The sequence below is a fragment of the Erythrolamprus reginae genome, chromosome 3 (genome assembly GCF_031021105.1).
Source record: "Erythrolamprus reginae isolate rEryReg1 chromosome 3, rEryReg1.hap1, whole genome shotgun sequence".
Lineage (NCBI taxonomy): Eukaryota > Metazoa > Chordata > Lepidosauria > Squamata > Dipsadidae > Erythrolamprus > Erythrolamprus reginae.
In genome coordinates this window covers 149,281,687-149,294,467 of record NC_091952.1, presented here as the reverse complement: position 1 = coordinate 149,294,467, position 12,781 = coordinate 149,281,687, and the positions used below count along the sequence as shown (strand labels likewise).

General features: G+C 45.1%; 1 protein-coding gene across 1 annotated transcript; it reads left to right on the top strand.

Annotated features, from left to right (window-relative positions):
* The first annotated feature begins 7,522 nt into the window (after window positions 1–7,522).
* Window positions 7,523–11,704, top strand: FOXA2 (forkhead box A2). Its single transcript, XM_070749063.1, has 2 exons — window positions 7,523–7,623; window positions 9,626–11,704. The coding sequence occupies exons 1-2, from the start codon at window positions 7,537–7,539 to the stop codon at window positions 10,910–10,912; spliced, it is 1,374 nt and encodes a 457-aa protein (XP_070605164.1). The 5' UTR covers window positions 7,523–7,536; the 3' UTR covers window positions 10,913–11,704.
* Window positions 11,705–12,781: the final 1,077 nt, after the last annotated feature.

Genomic DNA, 12,781 nt, shown 5'->3' with positions numbered 1-12,781 from the left:
TATTCTATATTATTATTGCTACTTTTATTTTTTTAGACTCTGCTTCCCCCCCCAAAGACTTGATTATAATATAATTCTTTGGTTATGATCTGATTGGTTTACATTAGGGTGTTTATTACCTAATCTCTCTGCTTCGTGATAATTTACTTGGGTAAAAAGTTTGTCCACAGTCTGCCTTGTTACCCACCCAGTCTTATCATGTTAAGAAATAGAGCTTTTCTGAGATAATGGCTTTTAATGCTTATCACAGTGAAGTCTTTAATTGGCAGTTCCAGGATTAATTCTGATGAAATTAGATCATCTGTGAAAATACAATTTTGCGAAATAAAATTTTAGGAAAATAAAGAGTGCAAAAGATGTCCATTTGTTTAATCAATTCATATAATTTGGAAAGTACATCCTTCAATAGAGATTAGAAAATACTAAAAGATGAACAAGATATTTTGTTACAAAGATTACAATTTCTTAAATATACTTAAACGTAGGACTATTTTTTCATTTGGCATCCCCTTTTGTAATAAAAATGCAAAAGAGATTATTTTCAGTGTTTAAAAAGTAATTTATGCAATGTGCCAAATATGATTGACATAGCAAATACTATACGTTTGTCCAAGGCCTTTGAATTGCTTGAGAAGACTCCATGGATTTTAAAACAATCTCTTGGTAGCAGAACTAAATTGTCTAGCAAGACATTAAGGGAGGAATGCTAAGAGACAGTTATCCTCCAATCAACAAACCTGTCTCATCAATTATTTCTAAACATTCCTGCCAGAGCTTCCTATCTCTTTTTTCTGGAAAGGTTCAAGACAAGCTCAAGGTTTGTGCAACAGGGCGTAATTTTCACTTCATCTTGCAATGCTTTGAAACAGAATTATTCCGTCCTTCTGTAACCTACACCTCCAAATGTGTTGATTGGGAACTAGCAAGGAAGTAAAGCTGTAACAGGATTAATCTGTCCCCAGGTGCCATTTACAGGAAAACCATTATGGATCTGACACTTTGCAAAAGAGACCCCCAGCCCCCAGCATTGTCTTGCCACATAGTAGATGTGGATCTCCGATGCCCTGGAGTGTAGCTGCTAGAGAGAAAACAGAGATTAACACCTCTTGGGAACCCTGGGGACGCTGAAAGACAGCATTTCCTCAGCAAGGAAAGGAGGCTTGGCTGGAAATTTCCTGGGACATTGTTTGGTTTCTTACACTTGCCAGGGATCCCTTGTCTTGGCTGAGAAGAAAGCACATGGAATTCACATGTATTTAAGGAGAAGCATAGGGAACAAGCTCTGAATGCTAATGAATTTGATCTTCACTCTGGAGAGAGCTCACCCAGATCCGTTCTGCCTTAAAATGCTGTGGCATTTCCTTGAAAGTGATAGGAGTACATGTTGTAAGGAATGCAGCAGGCTACTTTTCTGCAAACAGCCTTCAGGACATCTTACTTATCCATTCGTTTATTACATCAAAATACTCTTCAAGCAGAGGCTTTCAAACTTGGTAACTTTAAGACTTGTGGTCTTCAACTCCCAGAATTTTCCAGCCAGTTATGACCCATCTTGAAGTCTTGTTGGGAAATAATGTAATAATTCAATAAAATAATTTAAAAACTAGCAGCCCAGCAACCCTAACTGCGAAGTAGAAGAGGAATAAAAGTCATTTCCCTTCTGATTTGGCAAATGCTCTTAGCTTGCCTTAATCTTCTGCCTTTCAGATGTGTTGAGTACTCTAATTCTTTATCACTATAATGCACTCTAACCACTGTAATGGTGATGTTTGTATCACATGCCACCATTAAAAGATGCATCCAAGATTAGAGGAGGCTTCCAATTAAAAAAATGTTTGTCGACTTCCTTTCCAAAGGCAACAGCAGGTGGTTTGGGAATACAAGTACTGTTGGCCCCTATTGATACAGGACAGGGGTCCCCAAACTCATCTGCTCATTGATCCTTTGACAAAGTTTCAGATTGTTCATCAACCTCCAAGCAGGAAAATAATTTAATAAATATTATTTTAACAAATAGTATTACAAATGAGAACACCACCAAGCAACATCTGCCTTCCCAGGTCCTTGGTGGAGGGAAAATATGAAATCCAGTCTAACAATAAACTGAATGTGCAATGAACCATAATAACACTGATCCTTTGGGTAGACCCATCAATTTTGGGGGTTGACATTGACCATTTTGAGGACCCTGGTTTAGGATTTTGCATGTCAAACCCAGACCTTGAACTATGAAAAGAAATAAATTGAAGGATCAATAAACAGTACCTGGATCTGGAGGAATCAGCAAAGGCCATCTGCTTGCTACATTAAAATTTGGCATAATTCTGAGGAAAGCAGCCAAGAATACATTTAAGACAAATGAGGTGGGAGATGGCACATTGGGGATAGCTTTCCCCAAGGCTGGGCATCCTATATACGTGTGAATATATTCTGATAGCTATATGTTCTATATCTATATTTATATCTTCACTCTTCAGATACTGTGTCTATATCTTCATATTCCCCTTGTTGAGAATACTGGGAAAGGAGGTTCATGCTCCACATTGGGGGAGCACGATTGAAAAAATTAAGCTATAGTATTAAATCTAACGTGATAGGAGAACCACAAGTTTCTTCTGCACTCAATTGTGTGCCACAATGCAGTCTAAGGGAGAAGGACTAAGACTTTTGGCTGAAGGTGATGCTATAACAGCCCAGAAGCAGGCTAAAGTGTAGCCTGTGTAGAGGACATTCTCTTTGTGGGTTGGGACTTAGTGGGGATGGGCCTTTGTCGTAAAATCCTGCCCTCAGCTGCCCTCTACTCTTGCGCATTACGGAGAGCCCTGAGCATATCCTTTTAGAAAAAGCAGGGTTTTCTAAGGCAGGGGTCTCCGACCTTGGCAACTTTATGACTTGTGGACTTCAACTCCCAGAATTCCTCAGTCAGCATGTGATGGCTGAGGAATTCTGGGAGTTGAAGTCCACAAGTTGCTAAGGTTGGAGGCCTCTGTTTTAAGGTTCTGAGTTTTTTTAGATGGGCCTGATAGCAGCTCCTAGGCCCTTACAGGACCATAAGCAGACACTTGGCGACTGGGTGGCTGGTCTTGAATTCATAGCTGTCCACAGAGGCTGAACAATAGCAGAAACAATTTTCCTCCATCTCCTAAGAAGGACTCCCTCCGCCAGGCTCAAAAGCTGCCTCTACCCACAAGTATCTCTTCTGGGTTTGGGCTGCACCAAGCCAGTGGCGGCTCTCCTCGCCTGAGGCAAGTGGAGAGCACCTCCCGCCATTTGTCGTTAGGTTAGTCGGGATACTCGGATGAAAGGGATTGGCTACTTTGCGGTACAGTAAGGACTGTCTTAGCAAATGGCAGAATTGAATTTTCAATACCTAAAATAATATCAATTGGTCTGAGATTTGTTGTGTTAAGCTAATGCAACAATTTATTTTTGTTGTTGTTGTTGTTGCTGTTGTTATTATTATTATTATTATTATTATTATTATTATTATTATTATTATTATTTGTATACCGCCCATCTTCAAAGACTCTGGGTGGCTCACAAGATACAATTTGCCTTTGATTAATTCGGCTGAGAGTCTGAGGGCTTGGGAAGCCATTCTAAAATCTTGTCCTCCTCTCCCTTCTTGTGGAAGGCATTTCAGATCTCAATACATGCAAGAGTGCTTGGGTTTCTCCTTTTGGGGCCCCTCTGGTCTTTATTGCCTTTGACTTCACTGGGCCCCAAGTTGTGAACTCAACACTCAAAAGTCCTCTACACAAAATGATTTTAAATTTCCCAAGGTTGGGGGAAGAAACTAATTGTTAGATTCTGAGTTGTATCTCTTATCTTCCAGTAGATTGGAAAATATGACAAGCCTGCTCTTTGTTGTCCTTTGTTGAGTCTTCCTAAATGAGACTTTTTTTCCCCTTGCTCAACTTTACTGCCAAGCCTCAAGAGGTGCTGTAAGGACAACTGAGATCAGTATGAGCGAGTACATATCATTGGCCATTTTTCCCCAGTATGAAGTGTAGGACCCTATGTGTAGGGCTGATTTGAAGTGCTTTCACAAATCTTTGAGCTGGCACAAATCTGTTTTCCCATTGTCAATTGTTTCCCCTTCCTCTATGGTCTTTTGCTACTGATCCTGATTTTGTCAGAGATGGTAACTGCCTGGCAGGGTTTATGCTTCTTGATGCTGTTGGGTGGATAGTGCTGAAATAAAGAAAACCCTACTGTGTTGGTGGTTCAGTTTATGAGGATTGAGGCTGAGTAGGAGATGAGGGCAACATCAAAGAGTCACCTCAGGAAAAAAGAGGTGGCCTGATCATGGTCTTGGCACGGTTTGGTACAACCATGAATGTACCAACCTTGTCAAGAGTTCAGCAGAATTCTGCTCAGAATTCCCCATGAAACTCTTTTCATGTTGGAAAAGAGGACTCCCTTCAGAGTTCAGAATATGGAGATATTGTCCTCTGCTGTTCTGTGCAGGGTAGCCCCCCCCCCCCCCCAATGTAAATGGGGTTGCAATTTTACTGTGGACACAGTTTGTCCCGGAGTAGAATAGAATAAAAAATTTATTGGCCAAGTGTGATTGGACACACAAGGAATTTGTCTTGGTGCACATACTCTCAGTGTACATAAAAGTCTGAGTGTCAGGAGCAGGGCAGCCTAGAAATCAAATAAAGAAATAAATAGAAGAAAGAAAAGATACATTTGTCAAGAATCATAAGGTACAACATAAGTTTAAATGGAAGGCCATCCACCCTGCTACTGTAGACACCAATTATTTTGCAGATGAGTGCAAGCATACCTCTCCATTCATCTACAGATACCAAACAATTGATCTGGATGATTCCCTCCTCCAGCTTTGAGTCCTGGCCAGTTACCTTCATTTTTAGAGCCAATGCTGAGGAAGAGGTTTCTTCCTAGAACCAACTTGCCAGCTTTCCATGTTTTGCGTTCTGCAATACTAAAGAGGTTTAATTTAGGTGTGGAACATGGCTAGTTGCTGTAGCTGGTTTTCCACTGGATATTTATAGTGCCCTAGTATTATCCTATCATCCAATATAATGTAACAGCAATGGGAGAGACTTCAGTGGTTCAGAAATGCCAGGTGGTGACCCATAGAAATTGCTGGTGAGGAACTGGCCTCTGGATGATTTGGAGCACCTTATTTTGAGAGAGTTTGAGAATAGTTAGAGTGAGAATGAGTGACAACAAGTCTTTGCTTACATGCAAAAAGCCCACAATGACAAGTAGTCCCGCTCACTATCCTTTTTTATTTTTTTTAATTAAAGGAGAAGTATTTTCCCACCAGGGTACAGCTGTCCCAGGCACCTCAATACAATAAAACCTTTTCAAAGAACAGCTTGGTTTTTCAAATGGTCACTTTTAGCTTTCTAGATTTTGAACATAAATATAATAATTAAAAGTACAGTAATTTCTTGCAATGAGTACACTGTTGGAAGACTTGAAAGACTAGGTCTTTCCAGCATCATGGAGAAAAATCTAACTATGTGGTTGCTTCGAGTCAAAAATGACTTAGTGGCAATCCATCGCATATTTGCATGCATGGACTTTCCCCATCAGTGAACAAAACACTGGAAGAAATGGTACATTAATAGAGAAGGAAGTACATGTAGAGAGGTGGAATTCAGATGTACTTCTGCTCTCAGGATTCCCTAAACCTTGGTAGAGCCTTGTTTTCCCTTCTAAAATAGGGTCAAAGATAACAAATGCAAGGTCCATAATTTTAATCCAAATATCTTTGGAATCAGCTATACAGAGTTCCCTAAACTGATGTTCTTAGGATGTGCTGAGATTACACATACATGCACACAACACCCACATACTATGCCATAGTAACTATGGTCTTAAGTACTAATGGCTGGGAAGCCTGGAAACACACCCAGGGTACACCTAATTTTGGAAAACTGTTCTGAAGCATTAGGTGCTCAAAGATCTATTCCAGATGAAAGACAATTGTTCATTGCAGTTCATTCAACCATTCATATCATCCCCATTCAACTCTCCCAATTTTAAAATTGATTTTAGGAATCTTTTCAGGGAAATCATTTGGAAAATAGCTAATAGTGAGTGTGATTCATATTTGGTCCTCAATCCCTTAATTCTGGCTGAACTGGATTTTTTATTTCTCTTTGCTGAGCTTCTAAAGAGAGATACTACCTTTAAGGAGAGGCTTTCTTTCTACCGGTAGGAACAATTTAATAACAATCTTAATAACAATCGAACCTTTCTCAGCCAGGTCCTGCTGATGATATTTGAAAAATGCGTAGTAGCAAGCTGGACAACTGTCTACTGTCTAGGGTTTTTAAAATTATTTTAAATATTAGATTTGTTACATGTCGTTTCATTATTCTTGTTAGCCGTCCTGAGTCTACGGAGAGGGGCGGCATACAAATCTAATAAATAAATAAATAAATGAATGAATGAATGAATGAATGAATAAATAAATAAATAAATAAATAAATAAATACTCTAGTCTTAAGCATTTGCTCTTCACCCCGTCACTAAATTCTCTTTCCTGAGGACAGCAGCTGAAGACAAAAGAACTTGGGAAAAGAGAAAATGTCTCACCTTGTTCGTGAAGAAAAGGTCCAATGATAGTAACAACAAATTATTACATTTATATGCCACTAGACTGCAGTTCTAATTCTAACAATAATTGGGGGGCGGGGGTCACTTTCTCAGTTATATAGCACTAACATAACTTCAGAGGCGTCTGTTATTAAAAGGAAGAAGGAAGGAAGGAGAGAGAAACAGAGAGAGAGAGAAAGAAAGAAAGAAAGAAAGAAAGAAAGAAAGTCAGGCCAAGAGCAGCGCCGCTTTGAAAGCCCAAGAGAATCATTCTTTCGCAACTGACTTGCCAGTTGCCACAGTTTCTGAAGGCATGTTTAGGAGCGAAGAATTGAGAAGTCCCGTCCGTGACCAAAAGCAAGCAAGCCTTCGGGAGCAGGAAAAACAGCAGGGCGACGAAGGATGGGGTGGGAAAGGAAGGCGCATCCTTTTGGGTCTCGCCAAAAGATGCGCCAAGTAGACGCCTTGGCGAGGAGAACCACAAGCAAGCACCTGATTATTCAAAGCGCTCTACCCAGGACCTGCGGGTTGGAGCTGCGCCCCTCCGCTGCCTGCTTGAGTACTCGGGCGTCCACGTCACTGCACCACTTCGTTTCCTCCTCCCTCCGTCTCTCTCCCTCCCCCTCCTCTACCTTGCCTTCGCCTCCGGGCGGCTCTTCACTGTGAAACCCACCCAAGCAGTAGTTGTAGTAGCAGCAGCCGCAGCAGCAATAGCAAGCGGGGACAAACCCCAAGCCGAGAGGTTTCCCCCTCCCCCTCCCCATCACCCATAGAGAAGAGGGAGGGAGGGGAGGAGGAAGAGAAAGAGGGAAGGAGGGAGGGTTACACAGGGGGGTGTTTTCCTTTTCCTTCTTCTACTTTTTTTTTTGGTTGCGCGCTCTCGCCCTCGCGCTCTCTCTCCCTCTGCCCGCTCCCTCTCCGCCGTCGCTTATTGTGGCTGTTAAATTTTAAACTGCTATGCACTCCGCTTCCAGTATGCTGGGAGTCGTGAAAATGGAAGGACACGAGCACACGGAGTGGAGCAACTACTACGGCGAGCCAGAGGTAAAAGGCAACTTCTGTGTGTTGGCGTGCGCGCGTCTCTCTCTCTCTCTCTTCCTCTCTCTCTCTCTGTGTTTGTGTTCGGGTCCCCCACCCAATCCCCAAGCCTCCTCCTTCTGCTAAAAACAGGACTCTCTCTCTCCCTCTCTCTCTCCCTCTCTCCTTTTATACAACACTCTGTTAGCCTTGAGATAATATTAACTTTGTGATCAAATATTGACTTGCGAAGCCTCCAAATCCTTTTGCCATGCCTAGCCGCGCTATCCTAACAAAGTTGTGTTTGGCAGAGAGAACTTGGGGGGGGGGGGAGGCCTGCGGGGGGGGAACTATAAGGAAGCAAGGAGAACGGGAGGGGGGCATTTATGGTTCTAAAACATGCCCCGGGAAGGTTCAAAGTCGAAGGGAAAGGGCAGCCAAAATGGGTTATTTTATTTGAGAGTCGCTGGAAAAGGAAGCAAAGATTTACCTGGAACCCACAATTTGTCCAAGAGTTTGGTTGTATCTGTTCCACACGGCCAGGAAACTGCACGATCCTTTGAGCTTCAATACATTTTTTTCCCCTTTCGATCCAATGCACTTTTCAGGTTTCACCCTAAAGCTCTGAAATCCTCTCTCCCTTTTTAAGGGCGCCGGTCTGGACTCAGCCCTTAAAAAGATTTCCTAAAGGTTTCCTTTAATCTGTGGAGGCGCTTTAAACGCCGCGATTGAGTTGCAGTCCTCAGCTTGCTGAGAACTAAAATTCCGCGGAGAATCAATGTGGATTACTCCCAAGAACAGAGATTAAATTCTGAGTAAAATTTGAACGCTCTTATTTGGGATCGAGACTTTTAATTGGAGCTAGTGGCCGGTGGGCTAGCCATGCTAACGCGCACTGGTTACTTGGGAGGTAAATTGCATTGCGATCCAAGGGAATCGCCACTAAGTGGAAAGTGAACGCCTTGGACTTCGTTCAATTGGTTGGTGTATCTCGAATTGAGGTGGTGCACATAGTTATCGGGAGTAGAGAGTAAATCCTAACTGCATCCAATGGCACACACCTCTCTAGTAACCATTCATTGGATGGCACTGCATGTTTTGAAGAGAGAAGGTGCTGGAACTGTCGGACTTAGTTTCTAGATCAACATTTAAGGCTAAATATGCGCCCAGGGGTATGGTGCGCAGAATGTGGTGTTTCCATACTATCTTCTTCCTCCCTAGTGAGTGGTAGGTTTAAGTTCCCATTGATCTTCGAGAAACTAGACCATTTACTTAAGCAAAATCCTTTCCCCATACAGTAGGAGTGTAAAAGCAAGCACACACCCCAGCGCAGCTGTTAAAACCTGGGAATTGGGGCTGCGATCTCCAGATCTGTGGGGCGAATTAGCAAAATCTTGTTTTTTAAAGAGATCCAGCGGAATTTCCTATAAACCTAGCGCGTTTTTCTTCGCCCTGGATACGATCCGGCTAGTTTGGCTGTTTTGAACACTGAATTTATTGGGAGGCGGGTTTCCAACCCAAGCTGGGATTCAAGCTCAGCTTTCGGCGCCAGCTGAATTACGAAATGCCGAAATGCCAAATGCCTTCAAGGGGCGCTGGGTGTCCCGGCCAAGGCGACGCTACTACAGGTTCCAGAAAATGCTTCCATTGTTTCTAAGGAGTTCCGGGGGAAAGTCCAGGAAGGGTGCGCGCGGCGTAACGAGGAGGCCAGCGTGGGTCGCCAAGCGAGATGGGGGTCTCGGGGTTGGGATGGGGGCAGAAGTGGACTAAAGTGGAACGGGGACCTGTGCTCGCCCTCGTGGGTCTGAGTGCCGGCGGAGTCCGGCGCAATTCTGCTACTGCACCTGGGCAGGGAGCGAAATCGCTCCCTGCCCAGGTGCAGTACAGAATTGCGCCGGACTCCGCCGGCACTCAGACCCACGGGGGCCACCGTTCCACCTTAGCAGTCCACCTCTGGATGGGGAAGGGTGCGATCTGGGCACAAGAGCGTCTAACCACCCGGCTTCCCTACTTTTGTCGCCTTTTGCAGGGCTACCCTTCCATGAACGCCGGCTTGGGCATGAACACCTACATGGCAATGCCCGCCATGGGCAGCGCTGGCAACCTCTCCACCGTGGCGTCCGGCGGCTCCATGGGCATGTCTTACGCGGCTGGTCCGGCGGGCATGAACCTCTCTCCGGGTGCGGGGGCCATGGCCGGCATGGCGACCCACTTGAGCCCCAGTCTGAGCCCGCTGGGCGCCCAGGCGGGCTCCATGGGGGCCGCGCTGGGGGCCTATTCCGCACTAAGCCCGGTGGGGGCCGGGGGCGGCGGCGGCGGCTACGGGCCGGCGGGGGGCCTGGGCCGGGCCCGCGACGCCAAGAGCTACCGCCGGAGTTACACGCACGCCAAACCTCCCTACTCGTACATCTCCCTCATCACCATGGCCATCCAGCAGTCGCCCAACAAGATGCTGACGCTGAGCGAGATCTACCAGTGGATCATGGACCTCTTCCCCTTCTACCGGCAGAACCAGCAGCGCTGGCAGAACTCCATCCGCCACTCGCTCTCCTTCAACGACTGCTTCCTCAAGGTGCCCCGCTCGCCGGACAAGCCGGGCAAGGGCTCCTTCTGGACCCTCCACCCCGATTCGGGCAACATGTTCGAGAACGGCTGCTACCTGCGGCGCCAGAAGCGCTTCAAGTGCGAGAAACCGCCGGGCTCCAAGCAACAGCAGCAACAGCAGCAGCAACAACAACAACAGGGAGCCTCGCCGGGTTCGGGCCCGGGCAAAAAGGCGCTCCCGCAGGCGGAGCGCGATGGCCCCAACGGAGCGTCGGAATCGCCGCGCTCCAACGCCTCGCCTTGCCGGGAGCACAAGCGCTCGTTGGCCGAGCTGAAGGGCCAGCCGGAGCCCTCCCCGTCGCCGGCCCAGCAGCAGCAGCAGCAACAGCAGCAGCAGCACCTGCTGGCTCAGCATCACGGCCACCCGGGGCTCTCCCACGAGGTCCACCTCAAGGCCGAGCACCACTACGCCTTCAACCACCCCTTCTCCATCACTAACCTGATGTCCTCCAGCGAGCAGCAGCAGCAGCAGCACGCCCTCCACCCCCACTCCCACCACCAGCACTCCCACCACCCTCATCCCCCCCACCCCAAAATGGACCTGAAGGCCTACGAGCAAGTGATGCCCTACGCCGGTTACGGCTCGCCGGTGCCCGGCAGCTTGGCCATGGGCGCCGTCACGAACAAAAGCGGCCTCGAGGCCTCGCCCTTGGCCGGAGACGCCTCCTATTATCAAGGGATGTACTCGAGGCCCATCATGAACTCGTCCTAAAGAACACCCCCCTCTCTCCCTCCCCACCGCCAAACCCGAGACTTTGTGGGGCGGGAGAAAAAGTCCCGTGAAAAGTCTTCGAACATTGTGCCCAAAGCTATCCTGGCCCCACCCCACCCTTGACTCAATACCCACAGAAAGAGACCCGGTCCAGGGAAGGTCCAAAGCTCCTCTAAGTAACATTGGACAATTTCAGCCCCCCTCCCCTTCTTTGGATGAGCGCTCAATTTTGTTTCCCATCTGTGGTTGGGGGTCGGGTGGGGAGCGCAGGACCGGGAATCCGACACTCCTGTCCCCTATCAATCGGAACAATAACTATTTAGCCCCCTTTCCCCGCTGTTGTATGATTTTAAGCGCCCATGGAAGGATGCGGAAGCGTGGAGGGACTCATTGACTCCAACGACCGTCAGGAGTCAGCTCCAGCTCCTGGTCGTCCTCAGTTTCCTTCAGACGCCCGTTTAACTCCCCTTTGAACCAGAAAGATTTTTTAAGGCGTTAAAAAAGCGACCTTAGGTATGTTTGTTGTTTTGGCTTTAGGAAGTTACAAATATATCTATTTTTGGATGTGGGAGTGGCGCAGAAGTATGTGTGCGCGTGTGCGAACTGATGTTAGATTCGAAAACTGAGGATCAAAGAGACTGTAGCATTATGAAATCGGAGAAAAAAAGGGGGGAAGAAGAGACTTTAGATTGTAATTCGACACGCAAAGGTTTGAATCAAATTAATTTATCGTTTCTGTACGTTTTTATTTATGCCTTATAAATGTGTATTCTGGTAACAACCAGTCAAATTCCCACAAACCAATATTAAAATGATGTTGGATATCCTTCGGCCCTCCATTTTTTTAAAGATCTGAAGTTGTGCATCCTCTCCCTCGTTTCTGCTGGCTAAATGAATAATACAATCTGTTAAATTCTGGGGCTGAAAACGACTGTGGAATAATTTCAAATCAGTGAATTTATTAAGACAAGTTTAAGAAAGAAAAAGAAAAAAAGAAATGCAAATGAAAGACTCTCTACTGTAATGGCATATAGGAACAAATATTTAAGCCTCCAGGCTCATTATGTTTCTATGTAGTTTAGCCCTACACAGTTCTTATGTGAACTACAACTAGGAATATTCAATTATTCTGTTTGCATGCATATATTTTCAAGAGAGGCCTATTGAGTTTAACTGACCTCTTCTTCCATTTCCTGACTATTCATTTTGCAGGAAATCATGCTTAACTGGATTCAACATGACTTACATCCTTGAATGTTTTGATTTGCTTGTATATCATAAGGTGGGAATCCTATGAACATGTTGTAATTCGAGTGAAACCCAGCAGGTGCTATCAATGATGCAATTCTATCCATGTCTACAGAAGGGAAAAATGAATTCAGTGAGGTTGAAAACTTTACTTTTTCATTGCTACTTTAAATGGTTTGGCATTATTTGTTCTTACTTAGTAATATCTTATTAATGACAGAATTGTAAGTCCATTGAATTTACCACTTCTTACAGTTACAGTTCTCATGGGAAACATTTGGGATGATTTCTGAATATGAGTCTCTTCATAAATGCTCTGAAGTTACAGTCCTGTTTTGTTTTTATAGCAAGCTTCATTGAACTTTTGTGTACTTACATGTTTCCTTAAATTAAATGAGGGTACTCCCAGGTAAGTCTGAATATGACTGTACCCTTCAATAATTACAAATGACAAGATCCAGACTTTTTAAAAAAAATAATCTTCCTTTGACTTTCATAGTAGGGTTAAAATCAATTCTCCTGTAATAAAGGACTGGGCCTGTAATCTTTAGCTGGATGCTGATCAATATGCAGTGTATATATTTCAAGGAACCAAGAGTTTGAAGCATCTTATTAAGCGCC